This window comes from Lates calcarifer, linkage group LG21, assembly GCF_001640805.2.
Source record: "Lates calcarifer isolate ASB-BC8 linkage group LG21, TLL_Latcal_v3, whole genome shotgun sequence".
Classification (NCBI taxonomy): domain Eukaryota; kingdom Metazoa; phylum Chordata; class Actinopteri; family Centropomidae; genus Lates; species Lates calcarifer.
The window spans coordinates 728,312-755,852 of NC_066853.1; the positions used below are offsets into that span (position 1 = coordinate 728,312).

Consider the following 27,541-nt stretch of genomic DNA (forward strand, 5'->3'; position numbering starts at 1 on the left):
ACACACACACACACACACACACTGAGGGTGGGGGTGTGGGAGGTAATTTTAGTTGTGCGTTCTGTTTCTGTCACAGGAGCTAAAAATGTAAAAATGTTTGTTGTCTCTGTTTTTCACTGCAGCTGACCCACAAAACGTTCTCAGGGTTTCTGTTTCACACTCAATGAGCAGATTCTATTTAGTGTTAGTGTGAACCTGTAATAACAGCTGTAAATACACAGGGAGGTAAAATAAATGACAGTGTATATAAAGCCTCTGGTCTGAGTCCCTGTTCAGATCAGGCTAATTAAAGAACAGTCAGTCACGTCTGGAAGGTGATTATTGTCTGTTTTTAAAATGTTCTGTGGGAGATTAAAGGAGCTGGTGTAAGTTTACTCTGCGGCTTCAGCTAACGATAGACGTTAGCATACGTCAGGACAGAGCTGCCTCTCAATGCTACAGTGAGTCACTATCAGAAAGCGATTAGCAGGGCTAGCTCATTAGCGTGCTATCACCAGTAGAGGAGAAGAAGTGACAGAGCTAGAAGCTAAACATTAGCATTGTTTTCCATCTGTGGAGACAAGCTGCCTGATGAGTGGACTGGTGAATAAACAGCTGCTAATGCTAACGTTAGCTACGCAGCTGATAGCAAAACATACATACAAGAGGTTAGCGCACATCATCTGAGCAGCTACTTCTTCAGGACAGACTGGACGCTACATTAAGACGCTACTGGAAAGAGCTGACACCAGCAAGGCTAGTATGCAGCGTATGTGACATGTTTACTGTCCCGGCTCAGGTGTTCACCTGTCTATAAATAGTCACATGTCTCCGTCAGGGCGACATGTTGGTGACCTGGTGAACCTGGATAAATACCTCCCATTCAGACTGACCTGAGATCAGGTGTATCACCTGTTCCCTCATTAGCAGTAAACAGAGCTACATGTGTTCAGTGACCTGAGACCTGATCACAGACGTTAACACTGATATTTATAATCTAATCATGTACAGCAGATTATAACCCAGCTTCAAACACATCTAAACCTGAGTGTTTCACAGTTGAAGTCCTGATGGAGTAATACTTTATTCTGAGTTAACCTGGTTCATCTTGTCGCAGCTTTAATCCAGCTTCACATTTTAAAGGCAAGAAACAGAAACAACTTGTGACCAACATCCAAACACTCGTCAGTTCTCAGGAGTCGAGTGATTATCAGACCTGATCTTTAGGACTCTTCGTTCACCAGTTCGTCTGGTGCAGATGAACTGAAGCTTTATTTACTCTCTGAAACTTGAGGAGGATATTTAACTGCTAGCAGCTCTGTGGAAAAGTTCTCTTAAAGATTCTATGATAATCTTCACTTTTTACTGCAAACGTATGACTGTCCTGTTTGATTATCAATAATCAGTTATCAGTATTGGCTCCAGACTGAAGCACTAACTCTTCAGGTGATGAAACTTCCTGTTGATCATGTGACTTGTGGATTGTTCCATATTATTCAGAGGGGGAAGGGACGGAGAGAAAACCTGGAGACACGAGTGAAGTCTGTATTTTAACGTCACTGTTATGGATTTCTTATTTTAAAAATAGATGTAAAGTATCGATGGGACATGAGTCACATAATGTATAAATATGAGCCTTAAAGGATGTGAATCTTTCTGCTTCATGGTGAAGTGTGATGAAGCAGAGCAGGTCGGTGAAGGTTCCAGTGTCGGTAGGTTTTACTGATTCAGTCCAGCTGCACTGACTCGTGTATTTGCATGTTCCTGCCACTTATTTGCATCTTCTCTGAACCAACCTGCTCACACACTCTGTGATCACTATAACAATGAATAAAAATCAGTCCTGCAGCAGGTGAAACATTAAACACACAGGCTTTAACACCAGTAAAGTCACAGCACTCGAACGCATCATTTCAGCCTCTAACCACTGCAAACTTTAGATTTCTTTTGTCGAGTTTTAAAAACGTTCATCCTGCTTTGTTCCTGTTCAAAGTTCACTTTGATTTCACTCGTTTTTTACTGGTTTTTCCTCCAGTTTGAGTCCATGTGAAGGTTTTTAGTCGTTCTGATGAGTTTCATTAAAGTTCTTGTTAGTTTTGTGCAGGCGATTCTTGTCACTTTATGGTTGTGTCTGAGGACAGAACAGACACACTAACGGTGTAAACAGCTGAATGAGCTGCAGCAGGTAGACTCACCCTGCTGGCTGCTCTCCCTCACAGCGCTGCCCTCCTCCTCAGTCTGCCTCCTCTGCTTTACTCTCCCCGGACAGCAGGCGACGAAACAGGCTGCAGTAACGGGTCATGGTCCTCAGAAACCTGACTCAGCTCAGACCGGGGACTCAGTTAATCAGTCAATCAGTGAGGGAGCCGATCAATGAGTCAGTCAGAGGAGGATCAGAGGAGTCATTACACTGAGTGTCTCTGACAGCTCAGATCATGTGACCACACTCCACCCAGCTGCTGCTCCGCTCAGAGACAGAGGCTCGTCTCCGTCCACAAATCAAACCAACTCTGGACTTTCAGAGTCTCTGTCCTCACTCTGAGACGAAGCCCGAGCGGCTGAAGGTGTTAAACTGCTGTGAAACCCGAGCTGAGATTTACTGTGGAAATCACAGAGAGGCTGAGGGAGGGTTTCGCTGCCCAGGCTCTGTTTCCTGGACGGTTCAGAAATAATTAGCTTCATGTGTCCCTCTCTCCCATGTCCCATCGGTGGGACGACACACAGATGACGAGCCTTTTCCCAGTTTTTGTTTTTGGATCAAATGAAATCTGAAAATAAAGAACAGTTAGTATTTTTTATTTTTGTCTGTTTCAGCAATTATTTTTATTTTGCCCTGGAAGTCCCCCAGTGAATATCAGCACAGGATCCCTGTAAGCTAGCACAGTCCAAAGCTGGTCTTAGCTAGCTAGCTTCACCCAGCTAAGGTGAAAACAGACGACCATAGCTAGCTGACTGACGACCGAAACACAAAGATGTGGCTCATAGCAGAGTCTATTTTCACCTCAGGCTGGGTGAAGATAGCTAGCTAAGACCAGCTAGCTAAAATAGTCGTCGTTGTTTGTTTTCATTGTTCCAAAATGAAAAACAGGAAAAGGCTTGTCATCTGTTTTCTGTTTTCCCACTTCAAAGCTAAAATCACTTGGTTGTTACATGTACATGGACCGATGTCTGTTACTGGAGCTGAGAATCTGGTTTTATACAACAGTATTTACATTGCTAACTGCTACATGGTAGCTAATGTTAGCATTCTGAGCTAATTTACTTTGACTCTATACTGTCAGACTGCAGGGGGTTCGGACATGAAGCCTCATCAACACGAACTAACAAAATCTGAATATTTACACTCTAAAAAAATAGCATTTAAAAGTCTGGATTCAGATTTGGGTTCAGGTCTGAGCTCAGGTCTGGATTCAGGTCTGTGTGTGAATGTGATCCTGCGGTAAGAGGAGAGGGGTTATTCTGAGAGTGTAAATGGCAGCGAGTGGAAGGTGAACACGACTATTTATATCAGACACACAGACAGAAAACACTGAACGAGCTGTGAGGACTCAGAACACGACTGGGTCTACAAAAACCCGGTCTGAGGAGGAGATAGCATCAGGGACGTCCATAAAACCAGAACACCTGCTGTGTGTAGAGCCCCCAAACCATCGCTGACCTGAGTCAAATCATCTGAGAGACTCTGAGACAGAGGAGGTCTCAGGTCTGTTATCTACAATACCACAATGTCTGACAATCAACACCTGACCAGCATGTCTCTGTAGGTCTCAGTCGTCCAGGTCATGGTCGTCCTAAGTGCTAGAGTTGAAGGTAACTGGACTTCCTTTAGGTTTCTTGAAGACATTTCACCTCTCAGCCCAAACGGTTCCACAGTTCTAGAGGCTGCTTGGGGAGTCCAGAGAGTCGGACCAGACTCAGCTGTTCATCTACATCTAAAGGAGAAGGGGTGCTCCTTCGAGGACAATAATGTCCTCATCCTGGACAGAGAGGACAGATGGTTTGAGAGAGGAGTGACGGAGGTCATCTACTGAGGAACCGTTTCAGATGAGAGGTGAAACGTCTTCCAGAAACCTAAAAGAAGTCCAGCTGCCTTCACCGGGACACTGCTGCAGGAGAAGACGTCGTCTCTGCATCCAGACAATACAGATGTGTGCATCTGTAAAAGGCAGTGAATGTTTGTACTGATCCACCAGGGTCTGCCTGCTGCTATTCTTTTGATTCAGGGAAAAGTTCAGTTTTTTTAGATTTATTTATTCGTTCAGTTTGTTCATTGGTTCATGGTCGAGACGTCAGCTGATAAAGTTGGAGACAAAGACTGAAGTTTGTTCGTCAGAGTTTCATCTCATAAAGGAAGAAATGCTGAGAGAGTCTGGAGCAGATCAGGGATCAGCAGTTGGTCGTAATGGCTCTAATGGTCGTAAAGTGATGATGAATATTTCAAACGTGATATTAAGATCAATACCTGAGCAGCTCTAATGGACGCCTCAGCTCCTCTTCATTCAGATGATTCTCGGCAGCGTTTTAGACCTTCTCTACTCTGATGAATATTTCATCGTCCTCTGTCTTTACTGTAGAGAAAAGTGCACACGTGCTCATGTCGTACAGCTGTTTGTCCTCCGTTCTTTAGCTCCAGACCAGGAATCTGTTGTTAAAAATATTCAGACAGTCTGAGCTGTGTGACCTGGCTGAACATTCTTCTGAAGTGTTAGAGTCTGAAATACCTGGAGGAAAGGTTGTCCTGTTTTCTGAGGATGCAGACGAGGTTTTATCTGCAGTTTCTAGGTTTGGTTTTGGTCTGAAAATCATCCCTGTGCTGCCTTTCACTGTCTGAGTCTGACCAGCAGGGGGCAGACTGCAGCAGGAGACCAGGAGTCAGGGTGTGACGGAGGAGGAGGAGGAGGAGGAGGAGGAGGAGGAGAGCGACCACAGACAGACTGATCCTGGATCAGAAAACATCCTCTGTTCATAAACAGAGGTTTCAATTTCTGCTTTTCCTCCTGTTCAGAGATCTTTGTTTTGTTGTCAAGTCAAAATGAAAATATGTGTGATTAAAACACCGAGGATTAATATTAATAATAACAGAAATAATATTTTCTGCTTTCAGTTTCTCCATCGTTTTCTTCATATCCACCCACTCACACTGCACCTTATTCTATACATTCAGAGCTCAAACACTGACGGTGTAAGATCAGGGGAGGTTTGGGGTTCAAAGGTACTTCAGGAACAGACTGGAGGAGCTGGGGATCGAACCACCGACCTGCTCCACCTCCTTATTATCGTTTTAATTTGACACATTTGGAGGCAGGTGGAGACGGAAACGCTGATTTCACTGATTTCACTGATTTCTCATCACACAGACGCAAACAAACATGGCCGACCACAGACACTGAAAACAAAGATTATCTTTAGCTCACACGTAGAGAAGCTGAGATGAGATAAAACATGAACTCTGTTCCTGCTCAGAAAGTTTCCAGCTTCATTCTCTCAGTCTGTGAATTCTCTGTTGATGATGTGAACACACAGATACAATAATGGATCAGTGAGTAAACACACTCACTCTAATACGTATTGATTCACCACTGAAAACAGAACGACTAATGTTTCCTCCCATTTGATCGTTCAAAACTAAAGTCAGCAGCTGATTGAGGAGGAAAATGAAATATCCCAGAGACTAAAGCCTGGAACAACAACCAGAGTCTGGACTCTCACAGCTCCACATCTGACCACTTCAGAGGAAACAAACATGGCGGACGACGAGCAGGGAGAAGTGATGATGGTGGTTTGTGAAAAATTCACAGAGAAAAGAAAAAGTCTTGGAGACTTTAGCTGACAGAGGAGAGACAGGCGGAGGACGTCTGTTAATTAAGTCGTAACAGGCTTCCTGATTGGCTGTCGTTCCGTTCAATCCACAGAGAGCGTGCTCGGCGTTATGAATAAATGAAGCCTCAGTATTCAAAGACGAGTCACCATCCACCTGAAACCATCACATTTTAACAAAAAACTACAACTCCCAGGAAGAAACTACAAACATGGCTGCACCTACATCCATGAAACTCACCAACAATCTCTTATAAAGTCAGTTTCCAGCTTTCTAGATGTGATTCATGTCGTCTACAAACCCTCACTGAGCCGTGGCTCTCAGCCAAGAACCTCAAGGGCTCATGGGAAATGGTGTTCGTTGACGGCCTATAAAAACATAAATACTGAACGAACATCGGTATTAGACAGTTTCTGAGAGGCTGGCGTCCACACTTCATCTCTCTGACAGCAGACAGGTCGGGGACTTTTATTTTGACAGTGAACGCTTCCTGAGCTGCGTCTGGTTGGAGGTGAAGCCGTTAATGCAGCAGAGAACATCGGCCGCTGCTGCAGCCGCATTACATTAGACTGTTCATCAAGCCAGAGCTACAGCAGCAGGAGTGAGTGTGTGTGTGTGAGTGTGTGTGTGTGTGAGTGTGTGTGTGTGTGTGTGTGTGAGTGTGTGTGTGTGTGTTGCAGAGCCCATTTGCAGAAGAGCCTCATAAATAACTGAGAGGTCTGCTGACTCTCTCCACATGACGATACACTTTAAGGTGAAGCTCGCTCTCTCTCTCTCTCTCTCTCTCTCTCTCTCTGTCTCCATGGCGATGCTCTTCTTAAAGGACCACACCACCTTTTTTTTAACAGACCCGTCCTGTCCGTCAACACAGAGGTTGCATTATGGGAATTTAAACGACACCATCATCCATCATCACTGCGTCCATTAGCCACATGCTAACACTTTAGCATGCTATGATTATGTTGAGTTATGTTGATATGTGATACCAGGCTCCGTGCTAACAGCGCTAACGCTGCAGCAGCTGCAGGTCCTGGTATCTGACGGACTGGACAGTGTGAGGTGATGAGAGGCTGCAGCAGCTGCTGATGGTCCTGGTCCACAGACACACTGACCAGGTCGTTCAGCTTATTATCAGGATGTATAATCTGAGAGCAGGAGGTTTCCTGATAATGACTGAGGCCCAGAGAAAGCACGTTTGGTTTGGAAAAATGAAAATGATGATGATTTTGCAGTCATGTACCTGATACAAGCAGAACAGAAAGTATAACAGCGCCTGATATAAGTGATCCTTGTGCCTATGGTCTATTAAAACAGCTTGACAGATGTTTTAATAGACTGTGTCAGGGTGCTGCCTCTAAACGATCAGTCGAGAAACCCCGACTCTCAGAGTGTCTGAAGCCGAAGCTACCGGTGTTCTGACGAGTTCAAACCAGCTGACAGGAGAGAACCGAGCTGTGACCGAGACGCCAAGTTTACGTCTGCTGGGTTTCTGTGTTTTGTCACGGTGGCTCACAGCAGGGGAGTTAGTGCCACTGAAATATTATAAAGCTGCAAAATACCTGGTTGATCACAGAGCTCTGAATCCAGATCCTGATTTTCATACGACTGATCGTGCAGCAGTAGAACAGCAGCAGTCTTCACAAGCTGATTTCCTCCCTCTACCATCTGATAATAACTCTCTGCTCCACATCATCATCAAACCACCACTGGTCTGCACCAAAACTACAAACACATGGAAGGTTTACATCAACCTACAGGAAAACACAGAGCTGAAGAGCTTCGTCTTCTTCTCTGTGGTTTAAATAATCTGCAGATCGTCTCAATCAATCAATCAATCAATCAATATTTGGTCAATAAAATTCACAGAAAAAGTCTCCAGTCACTGTTTCCTCAGAGATTCACTTTCTGAGACAGAAACAGACTCAGACCATCAGCTCTCAGAATAACTGATCAACCTGTCAATAATCTGCTGATTGTTTAGAAATCACCTGAGCTGCTGAAGCTGCTGCTCCTTTAACTGAACATGAACATGACGTAATGTGTTATCATCTGATCGATGAGGTCATGTTACACACACACACACACACACACACATACATACACACACACCCCAGGTTTTATAGAATATAAATAACATTTAAATTAAATCAGATTCTAATGTGTTAGAGTGGGCGAGCTGAGAGCTGCTGATGGAGACTCAGACTGGAAACCAGTGAGAACAAAAGGCCATAAAACAGGGTGGGGCACACACACACACACACACACACACACACACACACACACACACACTGTGTTTGTGCTGAGCTCAGCTTCTCCTGCTGTTTATGTTCGTTTCCCACAGTGGAGGAGGGCAGTGAACATGTCACAGTGTTTAATTCAGAGCAGCTCCCTGCTATCCTGATAACGATATACACTCACCACACACTGTATGAGGTACACCTGTTCAGCTGCTCGTTAGCGCTGATATCTAATCAGCCAATCACACGGCAGCAGGTCAGCCTATTCAGTCATGTCGACCTGGTGAAGACGATCCTGAACTGAGCATCAGAATGAGGAAGAAAAGTGATCTAAGTGTCTTTGAACGTGTCATGGTCGTTGGTGTGAAACTGCTGATCTGCTGGGATTTTCCCTCACAACCTTCTCTGTGGTTCACAGAGAACAGCAGGTCTCTGGGTGAAGATACCAGAGAGGAGAATGGTCAGACTGCTTTGAGCTGAAGCAACAGTTACTCAGATAACCACCAAGATCTGCAGAGGATCGTCTCTGAACGCTCAACACGACAACAAGACCACACCGGGAGTCAGTGCTCTCAGCTGAGAACAGGAAACTGAGGCTACAGTTCACACAGACTCAACAAAACTGGACAGTAGAAGAAGGAAAAACGCTGCCTGGTCTGAGGAGTCTGGATTTCAGATGGTCGGGTCAGAATCTGGTGTAAACAACATGAAAACATGGATCCATCCTGCCTTGTATCAGCGGTTCAGGCTGGTGGTGTGATGGTGTGAGGGATGGTCCAGATGGTGCAGATCTCAGTCCAACAGAGAACCTCTGGGATGTGGTGGAACAGGAGACTGTATCAGGTCAGTAAGGACCAACATCTCTGAGGAATGTTTCCAGTTTCTTGATGAATCTACGCCATGAAGAATTAAGGCAGTTCTGAGGGTAACAAGGGTCCAACCCGGTACTACAAGGTGTATCTGGACAGTGAGTGTTTATCGTCCATGCTACAGAACCAGCTCCTGGATCTGTCTCTGGTCCTTCTGTTCAGAGCGACCTGGTTCTGTCTCACCTTCACTCTCCATGCTGGGATTCTTTCTGTTTTCAGCCATATAGAACAACCACCGGACATGTTTTAAACAGTCGTATAACAACACAAACAGACTGTGAATGAAACAGTGGAGGTAAAACCAAACTTTTACATAATAACACGTGTGTTTACGTTGCAGCAGCTATTGACGGCGGCTGGGTTCACTGTACTGCACCGATTTTAAAGACCATCATAGGTCCAGGTTCCAAAATACCAGAGTTCTCCTTTTAGCTGTCGACATATTTCACCTGTCACACAACAGATTATTTATTTGGCAGATTTTCCACTGGCTACTGATGTTTTCATCCACCGGACAACAACGCATGATACCGGCCAAGAGGCGGCATATACCAGCTAACACAAACTCTGGGTGCTGGTCGGATTTCTTGTGCTGTTATATTCAGGCCTTGGACTGTCCGGGTGCTGCACTTCCACACCTCTGAGTTCTGTCAACATTACATTATTAATTAACATTTAGAAAATATTTTTTTACGTTTGTGAATTGATTCAGAATCATTCACATCCGGATGCATCTAAGAATCGATTTTTCCTCAGAACTCTAAGCAGCAGCGTTACTGAAGACGCCCCAACAGACCCAGCCTGAGGCTGAAAAGACAAGGAGACTGATGAAAACAAGAGTCAGAGGGATTCAGTAGAGTGGAGATATTTTGGCTGTTTAAAGTCTGACAAGAAGCAGAACAACAACAGACCACAGAGTCACTTTCTCCAACTCCACACCTCAACACAAGAACATGAACCTGATGATATCTGTAACTCACTGAGGAGGAAAAAGGAACCTTTAAGATCAACAGGGATTTGATTTATATTGTGATATCTATCCACTATACAGACCCAACAGTTCCCACCATGAGCAGCACTCGGCGACAGTGGAGAAGAAAAACTTCCTTTAAGAAGCCGAAACCTCGGTTGAACCGGTTGACCAATAACCTCACCAGATCAATGCAGCTGCAGACTGTAAGACCTCAAGGCATGATGGGAAACGCCTGCCTCTGCCTTGATCTACGAGCTGATCGGTTCAGATGTTGGACTTTACAGAAGCGTTTTATTTTCTGTCTAACTGTAGAGAAACTGACCTCTACTGTCCTCCTCCATCTTTATTGATCAGTTTACTGAAACCTGAAAAACTGTGAACCTGTCCTTTAGTCTACAGCCGGTCCTGAGACCTGGATCAGACCTCCAGACTCAGTCAGACAGTGTTTGGGTGTTTCTCAGCTGATGAGTAGAATCACTAACACACACCTCCTCTGGGACAGTGTGTGTGGTTTCAGGTTACCCTGATCTGGACAGTGGGTCTCTACAGTCCTGATCCGTGTGGATCTGATCCCAGGATCGATCCGACTCACTGATTTGTAAACAGACACACTGAAACTGAAGCTGTCTCTCTGTTTTATCCACAGAAACAGTTTAAACACTGAGTCAGACGTTTCTTCAGCTCCTGCTGGTTCAGGTTTTTAACGCTGATAAAAACTGGATCTTCACACCTGAACAGAGAGATCTGCAAACTGGAGCCTGATACAGGATTATTCAGGCTGATACTGAGATTTATTATTTCTTTTTTTTTTTACATAACCCAGAACAAAAATAAACAACCAAGACCTGCCGTCTCCTCCTGTGTCACCCTGACTGTTTGTTGTTCAATCGCTGTGATCGATCATCAATAATCTGGTCCATCGTTTTCCTTTGTGTCGTTCAGAGCTGCAGCATCTACAGCTGACACACCCTGAGCTCATTCAGTGAAACCTCAGGTTTACAGTTCTAGTATTTTCTCCACAGGTTCTGGATCTGGTCTCTGCTCAGACAGGATGTTAGCGCCGGCTGTCGCCCGGACATTAAATCATGTCTCTTTTTCTAACGTTCTGACTCAGATGAAGGATTTTAGTCGTCAGATGTTTGGATCTTCAGTAATCAGAGCTAACATTAGCAGCAGCTCAGTTTCACCAAAGTGCATCAGAAAAACACAGATTTTTAACATTAGACTGTTTTAATCAGCTGCTCTGTTTGTTTCAGAGAGGAGGAGACCTCTGAGGAGGATCCAGCTCCTGAAGGAACCTGAACCTCCAGATGAAACACAATGACCACTACTTCTGTCGGAAACCTTCACTGTTACTGCTCCCTGCCAGGAAATAGTCTGGTCCTTAACTCCACACAAGAAATGCAAATGATTTAAATAAATAAAAAGATAGTCACAGAAAACAAATTTGGGATGGCAATTAAATTGTCAATTAAGACGATAAACTCAGCATTTTATTTTAACATCAGACAACAGCATTAACACAACAACAGCCAATCAGGCAGCAGTTCCACACCCATTTCCTGACCGACCGGAGGTAAAGAAACAGAGAGAAGCACAAAAGTGAAGAACTGACATTGTCCACAGTGATTATATGAATCAGTACCAACAAAGACGGAAACACAACAACTCTTTACAATCAGCTGAAAAGGTTTCATCCCAGCAACCAGAGAGGATGAAGATGTCTGTCCATCCACACTGAGTCCTAGCAGCGCTAACAGCTAACAGGTAGCAGGGCTAACAGCTAACAGCTAAGAGGGCTGAACCAAAATATCAATCCTATTGATCATAAAGAAGTGTGGACATGACAAACACAGTTTCCTTCCTCTCAGTTAAAGACATGATGCCTCTGAAATTAAAAAGTTCTGGACTGTAGCTATGAAGTCCTGCTGACTGTCTGATCTGCTCCTCCACACAGAAGGTCCTATCAGAGAAACCTGTGATCGGTTTCAGTTACCACACATTACTTTAACGTTCAGTTAAGGCAGATTAAACACTGGTGTGTTTGTGTGGTATCAGAGCTTAGAAACAGAGTGACAGAGCAGCAGAGAGCTGACTCACTCTCTCTCCTCCTCTAAACTCTCCTCAGTTTAAAACATCGCAGACGTTTCACTGACATCAGCACAGTTTTCACTCGGCTTCCTCTCACTGCCATGAGACGCTGTGGGGGGAGGGAGGGGGGAGGAGGGGGAGGAGGGGGGAGAATCCAGAAACATCAAGACTTCAACCTGCTGATTTAACACTCCATTTGCTCTGAGTGGATCAGATCCGTCTGAGCTCTGAGACCTTCAGCAGAAATCCACCAGAGACTGTTGATGTCTGAGATTCAGGTTTGTTATCACTGACCCTGGTTCAGATTTAAAGACAGATTATAATCTGATTTTTAAATGAACCTGAACCTGTCTGAGCTTCAGATTCATTTCAATTCAATTTGATTCTTGATGAAACTTTCTATGGGAATGAACAGGAAGGAAATTAGCTGCAGGTTAGCCTGTAACAGGGAACTGACATGTAGCAGGAGAAAATCATCATCAAACAACAGATTTAATTTACTTATATTAATATATCTGATCTATGATATTAAAGTTTAACCAGCCGCTAAATCAGAGATGCTAAATGTGAGCTAGCTAACACCATTCCACTGAGAGTGTAGGAGCTAACATGATGTTTAGCAGCTGTTTCTGTTTCTATTCATTTATCCAACATCAACTGTCAAACATTTCTAAAGACCAAACTGTCAACACCTTTATATTGATGGTTGTTTATGATACAGTTCATTCCCAGGGAAAGTTTCCAACTGGAAATGTTTCCAAAATTCCCCGTCTTAACTTCCCATGGTAAATTTCTAGAAGGTTTCTGGAAATGACTTGAAAATGTTCTGAACCTTTGCAACATCAGAAACCAGTGCTTAAAAAATGTGATCAACATGGAGGCTCAGACAAACAGAGCTGAGATCAGTGTGAGGCAGATTCAGAGTCAGCCCTGAGTCACCTGCTGTAAACTGCTGCAGTGACTCAGGACTGAACACCTGAAATAACTCACTCAGTCTGAGGACATTCACAGGTTCTAACGGTCAGAGGTCAGAGGTCAGAGGTCAGAGCTGCTGGCGATCTGACTGGAGGAGAGACGAACCAATCACAGGTCAGAGGTCGATGCTCTGCTCAGCGACATGAGTCAAAACCAGAAATCAAACCAGCGACTTCTCTGACCCTGCTGGTCCTGAGGAACTACACTACCCAGAATGCATCAGTCTGCATGGACAGGACACACCCAGACACATAAACACACACACTGATCACCTGTCTCCCAGCCGCACGCCTGTCTGTCTGCATCTCACCTGTCTGCCTCTCTGGCCTGTTACCTGTCTGTCTGACCCTCCTGTCTCTCTCTCTGACCTCATACCTGTCTCTCCGCTCACCTGTCTGTCTCTCTCAGTCCATGTTATTGTTGTCAAACTTTCCTGTCTGTCTCTCTGTCCTCCTGTCCTGTAAGCTCTCACCTGTCTGCCTGCAACACCCCGTCTCTCTCTCTCCCTGTCAGACATTACACCGGTCTCCCAGTCTCCTTCCTGTCTCTCTCTTTAGCCACCTGTCTGTCTTCCCACAGTCCTGTCTCTCTCTCTGACCTCATACCTGTCTCTCTGCCTTGCCACCTGTCTGCCTGACCCTCCTGTCTCTCTCTCTGTTTACAATCTCACCTGTCTGCCTCTAAGTCCGTCTTATTGTTGTCAAACTTTCCTGTCTGTCTCCCTGCGCCTCACCTGTCTCTCTCTCTGCCCTCCTGTCTGTCTGCCCCCCCCCCTCCTGTCCAGATCCTCTGTCTGTCTCTCCGCCTGGTGTTGTGTATTTACGCTCTCACCTGTCTCTCCCTCAGCTCACCTGTCTCTCTCTCTCTCTGTGTTTTGCTGCATCAGGCTGCTCTCAGCGTTAAAAACCAACACACACACACTCACACACACACACACACACACACTCTCTCTGCACCCCATCCCATAATAACCACACCTAACAGCTCCAGTGCAGCTGCGTTCAGGAGCAGCAGCAGCAGCAGGATACCGCAGTACACTTCTACCCGACATGCACCACTCCTCCCTCCATCCCTCCATCACCTCCCTCCGTCTCCTACCTGCCGGTGCCTTCTCTTTGCCCTCCATCTCCCGGTGCGGTTCTCTGAGGTGGTCCCCGTCTGAAAATCCACTTGTCCACTTCCTTTCCTTTCCTTGCCTCCTTCCTTCCTTCCTGGATCAGCTGTAGTCAACAAGCGTCGAGCCGGAGAGGATCTGATCGCTGATCAGCCGCTGATAGATCGACACCGGCGGCAGAGAGAGAGGAGGAAGAGGTGGAGGAGGAGGAGGAGGGAGGAAGGAGGGAGGCACCGGGGAGGAACCGACCCGCGCGGGGTTAAAAACAAAACCCACAGGAACAAACCGCGGTGTTTTCTCTGAAATCCTCCTCGCGCTTCTTCTTCTTCTTCTTCGCCGTTTTTTCCTGCTGCGGACGTTGAGGCTCGTGCGTTCACCTGTGCCGTGTCCGCGCGCTGCTGCTGCTGCTGCTTCTCTCTCTCTCTCTCTCTCTCTCTCTCTCTCTCTCTCTCTCTCTCTCTGTGTCTCTCTCTCTCGCGCGCCGTGTTGCTGCAGCTCGAGCCAGGACAGCACAGTGACGTCACCGCCGGAGGAGTTTTTAAGGTGTCATGATGAGGATGATGGAGGGGCGGTATAGGAGGGGGGGGGGCACCCACCCAGAGGGATGTAGCCAGGGTTTTAGAAACACTGAGAACTAAAGTCCGAACTCACCCAAAACTCCGCCCATTCTCTTGTTGAATCGTGTCGTCACGAGCGTCGAAATATGCATTTGTTTATTTTCAGCTAGCTAACCTAAGCTAACTGGTGTCCCTGATCTGAGCTGAGGGTTTTACAGGGTGTTTCCTGTCAGTAAATATCAAAAACAGCTAGGGCCGTCCATTTTCACGTTAGCTGGGTGAAGATCGCGCGCTAATCGGAGCTCGGAAGTTAGAACTAGCAGTGACGTCACCTCCGAGTTAGCGTTCCAGTTGAAAAGTTGGAAATGATGGACGCTCACAGGAAAGTTGTTGCTCTTTCAGAATCAGAACAAATCTGCTCCACCTGAAGAACACCTCAGCTAACGTTGGACTTTAACTCAGACACTTAAAAAGATGTTCACATTTAAACCACGTACCGTTAAACCACGAACATGAACTGATTCAGTCGTATCTCAGACTAGCCGGTTAGCAACAGTTGCTAACAACACTCTACAAACAGCATAGCAACATGTCCACAGATAAACCTGAACAGTTCTCTGTGTCTGACTGACTTCATGTAAACTAATGAGACTGAGCTGCTATAAACAGGAACATTAGCAGAGAGTTCACTGCTGCTGATGAGGAGCAGCCATCTTGGATTCTGATGTCGGGGCTGGTGGAGTTGCTCAGACTTCAGGAGGCGTTCAGGTTCAAACTTCTGACTGGGAACTCAGAAATTAAGACTTTTGAGTAGAACTGGAACACCTCATTAATGAACACACCTTCATGCTAATGTTAGCTAGGTTAGCTGGCTAACATTAGCTGCAGTCATTTCCTCTTCTCTTCCTTGTCACAGTGAAAACAGTAGAGTGACTCTGACTCAGCACTGCAGCACCTGGAGAACAGGTGAGACTCAGAGAACCTGGACCGGGAAACAGGATTTTCATTGGTCGTGATGTCAGGACCTAACACGCAGCCAATAAAAATGTTTTAAACATGTTCGCGTTTCATTTAACTGTTACATTGAATTTTCTGGGTTTTAAATTGTAGCCCCGCCCCTTCCTCCAGGACAAAGAACCAGAGGACGAATCAAAGAGCAGAACATCAGTTTTAGTCAAACGAGACATGAAAGGATAAAAGAACAGATTCACTTATTTCAGGCTGTAAAAGTAAAGTAAGGATGTTTCCTGAAAGCCATGGACTTCATCCACACTGCAGTACAAAGTAAAAACCTGAGTCAGATCAGTTTTTGCTGTGACCCCCCTTTAAACCAGCTCCAGGTCTCCACCTGCTCTCAGTCCCTCAGGTGCTCTGCAGGTAGGTCGGTGGGTTCAGCCTGAGTCTCTGTCTGACTCCATGATGCTGAGATCAGGACTCTGTGGGGGGGTCAGACCATCTGTTCTCCTGGTCTCTGAAGATACCTGGGACCTGAATCACATCCCAGGCAGTCAGAACCTGATCTGGATTCAGCCTCACCTGGAACCAGTCTTTATATGTGATGAGCAGACACACCTGTCCTAAACCTGTGCACGTCAGTCTCCTGTCCTCACCTGGTTGTTGTTGTCTCTGATTTTAAAACTTTATTTAAACCAACAGACTCTGATCTCAGCAGGTGAACAGACGTCCTGAGAGTGTGTGAGTGTGTGTGTGTGTGTGTGTCAGCATATGTTGTGTTTATATTTGGACGGTGATGGATGGTTTCCTGTTGGCACGGCGACCGGTCTGATGACGAGGAGGAAGAACTGAGGAGAGGAAGAGAGAGAGCAGGTGGAGGACAGGTGCTGAGACGACAGGAGAGGAGGATAGGAGAAGAGAGGAGGAGACAAGGAGAGGAGGAGAGGAGACAAGGAAAGGAACTGTGCGTTTGAGACCAACTGGAGAGTGGGAATATTCATGTTTCTGTTTGTAGAATTAAACAGATTAGATTCATCTGGACTGAAACTGATGTGGACTGATGTGGACTGATGTGGACTGAGACTCGGGGACACTCAGGCAGGAGTTTCAGTTATTTTATGAAGTGCTATTTACACCAGTAGTTCCAGGTTACAGGAGGATACAGTCACAGCACCGTTCAGATCTCAGCTCGCTCCGTCTGAATCACACCATCAGAGAGAGAGCTGCTCCATCACTGCCTCCACCCCTCAGTTACACCCTCACTGCCCCCCAGTGGCAGTCAGAGGTACTGCAGTACTGATCATAGATCCCATGAGAGTAAATTCACATAGAAGACGTGGTGTCCAGGTGAGTTTGAACTAGTGGATTGTCAGTCTCACAGGACTTTCAGCTTCTTTAACACATTTGTTCACCAGCAGCTCAGATTTGAATTGTCTAAATATTTGTGGAGCTCACTGAGGTTCAGGGTGACAGGGTGAGTTACACAGGACTCATCGTCACATCGCAGCACCATGTTTTCATCACTCAACGCCCTGAAATATGAGGTTTTTAAAATCTTGTTTGTACGAGATTCATTTTTGAATTTGTGAAGTATTTTGTGATTATCCAGTGGTGTACTGAAGACGAACTGATGGTCAACTGTGCACACAAGCTGTCGTCTTGTACGTACTAATAGAAACTAATTACTTGTTCACACAACATCTGCAAACAAAATGCTAACTTTTGTGCACAAGTTATTGTCTATTATGCACAAGCAAATAATGTTGATGCACAACATAACTTTTGCATAAATTAAAATAGATTTTTGTGCACAACATAATTACCTCTGCGGTCATTAGAATCTTTGTGCAAAGGACAATTTGCAGAGTTTAATTTACAAATTTTGAGCTGAAATTATCTTATATGGACAAGATGACATTACACACGTTAATAACTTCTACACATAACTTATTTATTTATTATCGAGTCTGTGAAAGGTGTAAAAACAGAACAGGTCTCTGTACGGTTCATTACAGCAGGTTTAATAATTACATTTTCTGAGTGGTGGTGAGCACTGCAGCTATTAAAAAGAGACTTTGATTCAACTTTCTGAGTGCTAGGTTTTAGAATTAGAGCCTTTGGAGTTCTTCAGGGTCTGATGCTGGGGCGTAGTCCTGCAGGATAATAAAACTTTATCATCACATCAGATTTACCACAGACTTGTTGTGAACAAGATTTTAAAAGTGGCAATGAGCAGGAAAGAGGTTTGACTGAAGGTCCAGCTCTTTCTACAGAGTTGATGTGGGGAGAGGATCTACAGTAACTCACTGAGAACAGACTGGTTTAAAGACTTTATCTAGACTCTACTGTACAGTGAACTGTAGTGGAGAACCTTCACAGACAGAGGAGGAGCTGCCATCTGAAGGGTGAACCCATCCAAAGTCAAACATTGCATAAAGAAATCCATCATCAGAATGAAGCAGAGCAGCAAGATACAGAGAAAAATAAACTCACAGTTGAAAGGTTCTGAACAAACAGAGAGGAATAAGGTCAAAGGTCATGAAGCTCAGAAGAACAACACACTGATCACATTTTCACCGAGCAGGAGAGGGTGTGGCACTTTAATGGTGTGAAAAACCTCTGAGTGTGTGTTAGTGTTGGTTTGTGGAGGGTTTAGTGTCCTGTGGTGTGTTTGTGTCTTCGTTAAAACCAGCTTTAACTTCTTTTAGTGTCTTAATGCTACATGATGTACGTTTGTGTGTGTGCCTGTGTGTGTACTTGTCGTGTGTGTAGTTTCACTAATTGCACTTGAGAATGAGGGTATGGAGATCACATTGCCGGTCAGATGTCTGCAGGTTTTTTTGGCATTTTTCTGGAAATGTTTGGGACAGCTGAGACGACACGAAAATTGAACAGAAACTGGGGACGACTCTGTGTCAACACAACCAGCTCAGGACCAACTACAACTCCCATGATGCTTAGACACAGGTGCAAAAACAGCAGGTGTCTTGGCGTGTTCCATTTATGTCTGATGTCAGAACTATGAGCGACGTCACCTATGACCTGACTGCAAGAAGCATGAACGGGAACTCATTCAAACGTATCTTGGACTAATCATTGTTAGCAAAACCAGCTCAATTCTTATGTCAGGGTTGGTCCGACTTTCTGAGATGGAAGTCCGACCTTTGGAGGTGTTCTAGTCGAAACATTTGACTAGGAATTCAGAAAATCCGACTTCTGAGTACAACTGGAACACACCATGTGTTTGCCAAGTTCTAGGACATCCCTCTCACTCATGAGTTCTTCTTCAGTCTCACTCTTTAGTCCTGATAAATATGATCTGACTGGTGGGACATCCCACATGACGCCTTCAGACCATTAGAATAAGGCTGGAACCAAATCAACCATCAATGTTTTCGACCAATCAGATTGTGTGGCTGGAAGCTGAGTTCATCCGGAGCTGGTTGAATTAAGTTGAATCGTCAACATATAGACACACAAAAAAAGCAGCGGAAGACAAAAATATTGGTCAGCTTGAAACAAAACAGAAACAGTGAAGCATATTAAAACGTGCGATCACTTCTGACCAAAACAAAGCAAATGGAAGAAAGTGAGAGGAATACGTGAAGAGATGCCAGTGATATCATGTCTAAAGAGATATAATGCGACTCTACCAGGTGACGGTCGTACTGCAGCAGATTAACCTGTTGAACTGTGGAGAGGACTGGAAGTGAACAGTGATACTGTTGGATGGACTCGAAGGTCCTAACAGGTTTGTTTCTGCTCTAAAACCTCATTCAGGTTCAAACCTCACAGCTGTTTCTGTCCTTTAACACGTCTGTAGCTTTCAGGCCTGTTAAATGTTGAGCAGGTGATTCAAATACCCAGCTCTGACTCAGGTCCTGTTTAAAACTGTTGTTATGATGTTAACGTGAAACTGGCCAAACAACAGCAGGTCATTTCCCGTGTTTTAACCAAATTAAATTCCTTTACATGGTGGAGTAGAGAGGGAGTTTTTGTAGTTGTTGCTCCTGCACATCGAAGGAGTTTGTTTAGGATTTTCCTGGAGTTTAAAACGAACTCTGAGCTGACTGCGCTGCTCCTTTCCTCACATCAACAGGCTTAGTGAGTAGTAGTGGGTGAATGTTTTTGAAGGTTCAGCTCATAATGAATGTCACCATGTTGTGTCTCCAGTGATGTGCGAGCCTGAATGTGCGAACGAAGCGTGAAAACTAATGTTCACATCACCAGTTTCATCACCAAGACTGTGTGAGTGAGCACATGATGAAGTATTACTGCAGTATCACTGTGTACTTCCTACTTATCCACGGGTTAATATACACATGTAAAACGTGCAGTACGACCGTTTGTCTGTAGAGCGCCACCTGTCTAATGATATGATACATTATTTCAGAATCAGGACGAACACAACGTCCACCATCGAGAGGAAAGTGTTTTTTACATTCTGTGCAAAGTTAGACATAAAGTAGTCCACACATCTTCATTATCATCATCATCATCATCAGTCTCTATTTCATTTTCTATCTACACACATTGGTGTTCAGTCAGTTTCTATTTACAGTTAGTTTCTAAGACGTTAGTACCATCATCCCCCGGCGGGACTAAGACATTCCTCAGAGGGACAAAATCCACCTTCAGATGCAACTCTGTCGTCTTTACTCCTGGTTCTGAGACCGGACCAACCATTCGGCATCCCCACCTCCTGAAGGTGTTTACAATCTTGTACAGCACAGTCCTGTTCAACAGTCGTGTTGCTGTTCAGATGTGGGGTGAAACCGTGAACAATGTGAACGTGAAAGTCAGTTTTAAATGTTTTAAAATCACAAGGAACAGACAAACTGCTGCCACATTAGGCTGTTATCACCTTCTCATTATGGTCTAATAATTATTATTTTGATATTGTCTCAATATCTGCTTTTAATTATTAGATAGCATCTCATAATTCTATTAAAAATGTTTTCATAATAAGTGTTTTAATGTAATTATCTCTCTAGTAAGTATCTCAAAGTAATGACTTAGTGTTAAGGTTAAACTTGCTGATGATGATGCTCACTTTTACTTAACATTTCTTATGACTCTGATAAGGAGAAAAGTCATTTTCAGAGAATAATGGACAAGTATATGAGATAGTATATATAATTACCATATTAAGTCTTAATTATTAGATAAAATGAGAAGAAATATTTAGTGTCATTTTTGTGTCTTGTGTCAGTTCCAGTTTAACACCTTTACTAAGTAAAGGTGTAGTATGACCTTTTATTCTCTCAGCAGTAAAGATTACATCATATTTTATTTTATTACAGGTAACTGCAGGCTTAAAGTCTGACCATGAACCCAACATAAACTCTGAACAAGCTTCTGTGATGTTTTCAGGAGGCGGTGGTTTTGTCTCATTTCCAGGATCCCTGATAATGACATTAAACTATCGTAACATAGGAGCATGAATTCCGTCTGAAGGTGGATTTTTGTCCTCGTCCTTCAGTTTTAAAAACAACCTGCTGCTATTCATCTGTCTATTTAAAAGGCATTCAGCAGGTAAAAAAACACAGGGCACACAGTGAAAGAGGAGGGAAGAGGGGAGAGGGAATAGAAAAATAAAAAATAAAAAACTGTGGCAGACACAACTAGACGATCACCTCACTTCACTCTGTGGCAGAGAAACATAAAAAAATGTAAAAAATAAAGTTTCAGAGGAGGCAGGGCACCAGGCGAGGAGAGGGAAGGAAGCAAGAAAGAGGAGGAAGAGGAGGAGGAAGAAGAGGTCTGGGAGAACGTTTTTCAGTCTCAGAAGAATTTGTCGTCGATGCGGAAGTGCGGTCGTGTGACGTCGTCCGGGTTGATGAAGACCGAGATGGATTTGCCAGGATTCTCCGTGACAAGCTGCTGCAGCTTCTTGGCCAGCCGGTCGTCTGGCTGGTTCTCCCCACCGGCGTCGGACTGTGGCGATGGCAGGTTGTTGGAGCTGCCACGCCACTGCAGTTCCACGGTCAGCCTGTTGGCGGCCTTGGCGTGCTCGATGGTGGTGCGCAGGTGCTCGGCCGGGTCGGAGCGCACTGAGGAGAGTTTGCGGGCGTGCAGCATGGCCGTCTCGTCCGACAGGTGCTCCAGCATGTTGCACTGGGGGATGAAGTAGTTCGGACACATCTTGTTGACGAGGCAGTGCTGCAGGTCGTCAATCAGGCCGAGCAGGAAGTGGGCGGAGAAGTCGTCCTGCGCCAGGTAGTTGGCGGGGAGGCGGTCACAAGCCCATAGCATGATGCTGCGCAGGTGGTAAGGGCTGATGGCTTTGGGGCGGGACAGCAGCTTGATGATGATGGCTTTACAGGCCTGGTAGGCCTGCATCAGGCTGGACGAGATGCACTTCTTCAGCTGCACCTCGCTGCGGGCAAACGACAGGCGCCATTCGTTCTCCTTGCGGCCTTTGTAGGAGCAGGCGGGGACAAGGTAGAAACCACTGATCACCTCCTCTTCTGTGATCTTCCCATCCCAGAAGTGGTTTTCCATCAGCCAGCTCTGAGCGACAGCTGGCCAGCCTTTGAACGACACCACAGGGACGATGTCATAGAGCATCCGGCTACTCCCAACACCCAGGATGACAGAGATGATGGTGCCGTTCCTCTCCACCTTTTCCACTCTTGGCATCCCCCTCTGTGGCTTCTTCTGCACCTCCAGCAGCACCAGGGAGATGGACTGGTAGAACCAGTCAGCCACCAGTGTTGGAGAGAAGAAGTAGTTGGTGGTCCCGTTGATGTGGTCGACGATGGTGCAGCAGTCCTTCCACTTGTTGATGGTTCCTTCATCAAAGAGGCGGAGGCTGAGCCAGGAGTGGCCCAGGGCCGAGTGCCTCATATCCAGGGTCACCGGCTGGTTGCGGTCGTGGAGTTTAAGTGCTGGGACCAGCAGAGTGAAGTCCATGTCGTAGTCTGTTCCGCGGGCGTAGACGCTCAGCTCGTCCAGGTCCATGTCCACCACACCCTCGCGAACACCTCCCGACAGGAGGAGGTACTCGTTGGCCACCGGGAGCTTCTGGTCCAATTTCTGGACCATTCCTGAGAGACAGAGAATGAAAGACGGATTCAGAGTTAAAACATCACAAACAAACAGAGAAAACAATGTTGTTTTATCGTGTAACTACATCTTGTCCAGGTATCAGTTGGCTTCAAATTAATTACTTTTCTTATCATCTAACAAAAAATCTCTTCCTGTCACACCTTTCTGAAACCAGATTCAGAAGTTCTGATGTGTTCAACAACTTTAGTGCATTTCTGAAAATGACAAGGGGGTCCAAAATTGTGTTTCTGTCTTCCTGTATCACAATACAATAGTGTGAATGTTTGTGTCAATGGTTTCGGTCTCGGTTTCAGAATCGTTACTGTATTTCTCACTGCTACCAAGCAGATGGTGACAACACAACAAAAAAGGAGCAGCCATTAAAAAGAGAGGAGGTAGATTAAACCGTAAGCTATTGTCACTTTTACATATTTGGATTGTTGGGACTATCACAGCAGATGGTCTTTAAGCATTAAGCAAAATATGAGGTGAATGGCAAGTCAGGACAATATTTTGTTGATTTATGAACAAATGTGAGAGTTAATTCTACGTCTACGTTGAGGTAAATGTTGACATTTAAATAGACTTTTTTAAGCTCAAGGTTTGTTTACTGTCTTTCTTTCTCAGTAATAATAGAGACAGTTAAAGTGTTCAGTCTGAGCTGTGGGATAGAGAGTGTTTGCTTTTCTGCTTCAGTTGCTGAGCTAATGTAATATAATGTAGTCTTATACAGCTGGAGTCTGGTGTTAAAGCTCCAGGCCAGACAACACTGTGAGTGTGTCAGCAGATGCCCACAGTGTCTGTGGCCACACACAGCTACACAATCACCAGCTAACACTGGTCCAGAGACTCTTCAGTCAAATCAGGTCTAGTAGGATCCTGTTGCAGTGCTGCCAGTCTCAGGTCTGTTTGGGTCTGTTCAGGTCCAACATAGTCTGGATCGAGTCTTATTATCATCAGGTCTCTTTCAGATCAGATCTCTAGTTTTGAGTCAGGTTTAGGTTGGTTTTTGGGGTCTGTTTGGAGCCTTTAACGTCTGGACTGCATCAGACCGGACAGGTCATTGTGTTCGCCCTCAGCAGTCGGACTGGATCAGTCTGGACTGGTTTTCCGCTCTGCTGAGCTAAAAGTGAAGAGACACACACAGTTTCTGGCTGATGGCTGCATTCCTGTGCTGTAGTGGTCACGCTGTTTTGGTTTGGAGGTTTTCACTGATTCTCAGAGACTGGTTGAACTGAAGGACCACAGACAGAACCTGCTCTGGATTCTTGGTTTTTGTATTAGTTGTGTTCACTCTGCATCTTCCTGCCGACTGTAACAGCACAGTAATCCATTACAACTAAACCTTTGTACAGGAAATATAAGTGAAAGTTGTGGCACAATGAACAAGCCTGTGTTAATCTGTAACATGTTTCAGCCTAAAGACAAAACTGCTGACTTCACATCCAGCTGAATAGTCCACGTTTTTACATTGATTTACTTCCCTACATGCAAACCACTGATTTCACTTAATTCACGAGAAACTCACCCTGCAGAGGGCTGGAATATGTGTTAGTGTGCACTACAGAGGACCTCATCTACTGAGTAAATCTTTCTGTTGGTCTTATGGACAGAAAAGTTTTGAACTGGACCCAAGTCCAAATTTTCTAAGTGGCCTGAATATTTATGAAGCTGGACTTTATTGATCACATCTACCGTAATTCCCGGACTATTGAGCTGACTGGATTGGGAATGTCAGTGGTTTGTGCCCTTCCATCTTCCTGCAGTCAAGTTTTAAACTAATCACAGAGGTCTGCAGGTCATTGACAATATCCTGGTCTTTGTTTGCAGCGGGAGCGATGGCGTACAACACAGTATCATCAGCATAAAAAAGACATTACATGTGCTGAGCTGGAAAAAGAATATTACTCATGTACAGGGTAAACAGCAGAGGGCCTAGAACTGATCATTGAGGGACACATCAACCATCTCAACTATCAGAAACATCAAACCCAGCACAAAGCAGCTTAGTTAACAAAATGAATGTTAGGAAAACAGAGAAGTGGGATAAACTCCTTCACTGCTGACGTGCTGTATTTTTCTTATTGTCAGCAAATCCCATGAAAAGACTAAAACCAACAATGCATTAACTGGTCCCTCAGTACTTTCCGACTTCCTCCGCCTGTGGTCTGTGGCTCTGAGCCTCAGCCCCTTTGACTCTTACTGGACATAAATCTTTAAACACAGCTCACAAATATCTAGTTTTATTTTAGACAAAGGTTCGGTGATTTCCCCAAAACAGTTACTCAGCTACCTCAATAAGTAATATATATAACATATGTACAGGAGCAGCAGCTTGGGACAAAGGTGAGGCAGACAAGTGGCATACACAGTACGCAACAGAATATTATTATTATTATATTATTATTATTGGTTTCATTGGGAAAAATAAGAAAAACACCATATGTGCCCTATAAGTCAAATTCCTCTTTTAACAACTCTGTGGGTCTACAAAGAGAAAGGTATTATGGGTAACTGTAGATCACAGCTCCCAAACCTCAACAACTCATTGTCCAGAGTCGAAGCCCATTTCACCTAAGTTACTGCAATTATTCGTTTTTTCCCACCAATCCAAACAAACGCCACACGACAAACACAAGCTGTGAAAACACCGGGACCATTTGTTGTCCCCCAGTCTGGACGTTTCTGGGGCCTGTTGTTATTTCTGTGTGGACGTCAGACAGGATGAGACAGATCTGTCCACACAGTGATGGCTGAACTTCAGATAAATCTAATTTATATTTGAAGCTAACCTGACAGATCAGTTGGCAGACTGTCAGTATGTTCAAGAAAAACGGACTAAATTTAACTGCGTGGTTCAGTCAGATGGACATTTTTCCTGTGAGTGTGTTTCTCTGTGTGTGTTGGACTATTTTAATCCAGTTCTTGGAGGAGATCCAGCGTCATAATGAAACTCAGGAAATGTTTTTGCTGATCACATCTCACATTCCTGCTGTTCATCCTCCATGTTTCCTCTTTCTCTCAGTTATTATCACGACGACAGAATTATCTCTGATGTTAATAAAGTTTTATCGAAGCAGCAGAGTGACCTCGCTCTGTCAGGACGCACTTTGTCTCTGATGTTATTAACCCAGCAGACGGGTCAACGACGCCTGGTTCTATCTTGCAGAGCTGCACTGACTGACATATGATCACGATTTCTGTTCCCATATTGATCGATCTCAATATTTATCACAATATAATTTGAGAGTTTGAAGATAATGACTGAAGTCTAAAGAAACTTTGGTAACTAAAAAATGTAAATTAAAAAAACCTGTGACTCTGATCACAGATTTCTCTGATAGGACCTTCTATATAGAGGAGCAGATTAGACAGTCAGCAGGTTGTGAAAAGTATTTCCTGTCTGGGAGTTCGTACCTACAGTCCAGAACTTTATTTTCCATTGTGTTGAGGGGTGTCATGACTTTAAATGAAAAGTAGGAAACTGTGTTTGTTATGTCACTTCTTCGACATCGGTTTTCATTGGGAGCAACAGACCCAAAAGACGACAGATGTTAGTATTGGTACAGCCCTGTTAGCTGTTAGCCCTGTTAGCTGTTAGCTCTGCTAGGACTTGGTGTGGACAGTCAAACATCCTCTCTGGGATGAAGCCACCTAGTGTTCTGGTGGTGTAACTGCACAGCGACACAGACACAAGCACCAGTAGAAATGCTTACAACAAAGTCGATCGTACGCAGAAGTTTAAACCAAGCAAGACAAGAGAAAGAAGCTGAAACAAAAACTCAGGGTCACCGAACGCAACTCAAATCAAAGTCCTCTGTCGGCCAATCAGATTCCTCCTGTTAGATGTAACTTAAACTCTGTATTATGAGGAAGATGCATCATTCATGACATTTCCTTTCATCTCCATTCATCTATCTGGGTTTTAAATTGTTGGTCAGGACAAAACAAGACACCTGAACACATCACCCTGTGCTCTTCGTTGTTGTGTTGGATGTTTATCAGTTGTGTTATGATACAAACAGATAAACTAACTTGTTACCTGTACCTGAAACACCTGAATCCCAGGCTGAACGGAGGATGAAAATATTTGTATATAAAATATTAGTTGTGTTATTGTCTTGCAGTTCTGATATATTAGTTTATATCCCTGGTTATTTGTCTGGTAGCTGGGTGTTCTGAGGAGATATTTTCGCTCGGTCAGGACCTTGAACGCATCTCTGACCTGAGTCAGGACTGCATCACCTGCTCAGGTGAACCAGCCTCAGCACCTGCAGGAGACAAACCGCCGCAGAGTTCTGACTCACGGCTCAGATCTACAGTCACACCCGGTGTAAACCCCCGGTGCTGGAGGCTGAGGGTTCAGGGTGGAGACAGCTCCGTCAGCCCGGTGTGTATCCCCGTTAGATAACGGCGCTGTGCCCGGTGTGTGTGTGTGCTCCCTCACCCAGCATAGAGAAGATGAAGTCCTTGGCCGTGTGGATCTCCAGAGCCCGCTGGTCGTCGTACTCCCGCTGGTCGTGCTTGCTGAACTCCTGGATGAGCCGGTTCAGGTCCTCCATGCGGGCCGCCGACCTGAAGTCGAGCTCGGGCCCGACGCCGCCGCCGCCGTGCGGCAGCCTCCCCGCGGCCATGGTGGGGCTGTTCCCGAGGCTGCCCGCCGAGCCAGCCCGACCGGAGAGAGCAGGGGCCGCCATCTTTCCTCCGCGGTCACACTCTGGTTCTCTGCTGCTGGTTCCTACGGCCGCTGATCTGTACCGAGCCGAGCCGAGCCGAGCCGAGCCAGACCAGACCAAACACAACCACCGGAAACAACCACTCCACTTCCGCTGCTCGCCGCCTTCAGAATAAAGTGCGCAGCCAAACAAAATATGTGATTGTTTTTTCATTTATTTTATGACATTTACCGGTAACAGGACATCAG

The 27,541-nt window shown here is 45.1% G+C and overlaps 2 protein-coding genes across 3 annotated transcripts in view; both read right to left on the minus strand.

Moving 5' to 3' along the window:
* Positions 1-14,486, minus strand: part of LOC108874424 (fibroblast growth factor 12) — a 39,630-nt gene extending 25,144 nt beyond the window's left edge. Inside the window, exon 1 of one of the 2 annotated variants that reach the window (XM_018662869.2) lies at positions 14,041-14,486. In XM_018662869.2, coding sequence (XP_018518385.1) covers positions 14,041-14,068 — 28 coding nt within the window. In that variant the 5' untranslated portion in view covers positions 14,069-14,486. Of the gene's footprint in view, positions 1-2,174; positions 2,541-14,040 lie in introns of those variants that run through there. The other variant, XM_018662870.2, reaches the window with a different exon arrangement.
* Positions 14,487-16,668: 2,182 nt separating this feature from the next.
* LOC108874415 (nucleotidyltransferase MB21D2) lies at positions 16,669-27,455 on the minus strand. The gene is made up of 2 exons (XM_018662854.2): positions 27,065-27,455; positions 16,669-22,616 (listed from the first exon to the last, which is right to left on the minus strand). Exons 1-2 carry the CDS (start codon positions 27,312-27,314, stop codon positions 21,352-21,354), a joined length of 1,515 nt encoding a protein of 504 aa, XP_018518370.1. The 5' UTR covers positions 27,315-27,455; the 3' UTR covers positions 16,669-21,351.
* Between the last annotated feature and the right edge of the window lie 86 nt (positions 27,456-27,541).

Bases quoted from the DNA above. Each gene is read 5' to 3' on its own strand.
- LOC108874415 (XM_018662854.2), bottom strand. From the start codon at position 27,314: ATGGCGGCCCCTGCTCTCTCCGGTCGGGCTGGCTCGGCGGGCAGCCTC. The intron at 22,617-27,064 runs GTGAGGGAGCAC...TCTGTCTCTCAG, and splicing joins CTTCATCTTCTCTATGCTGG to GAATGGTCCAGAAATTGGAC.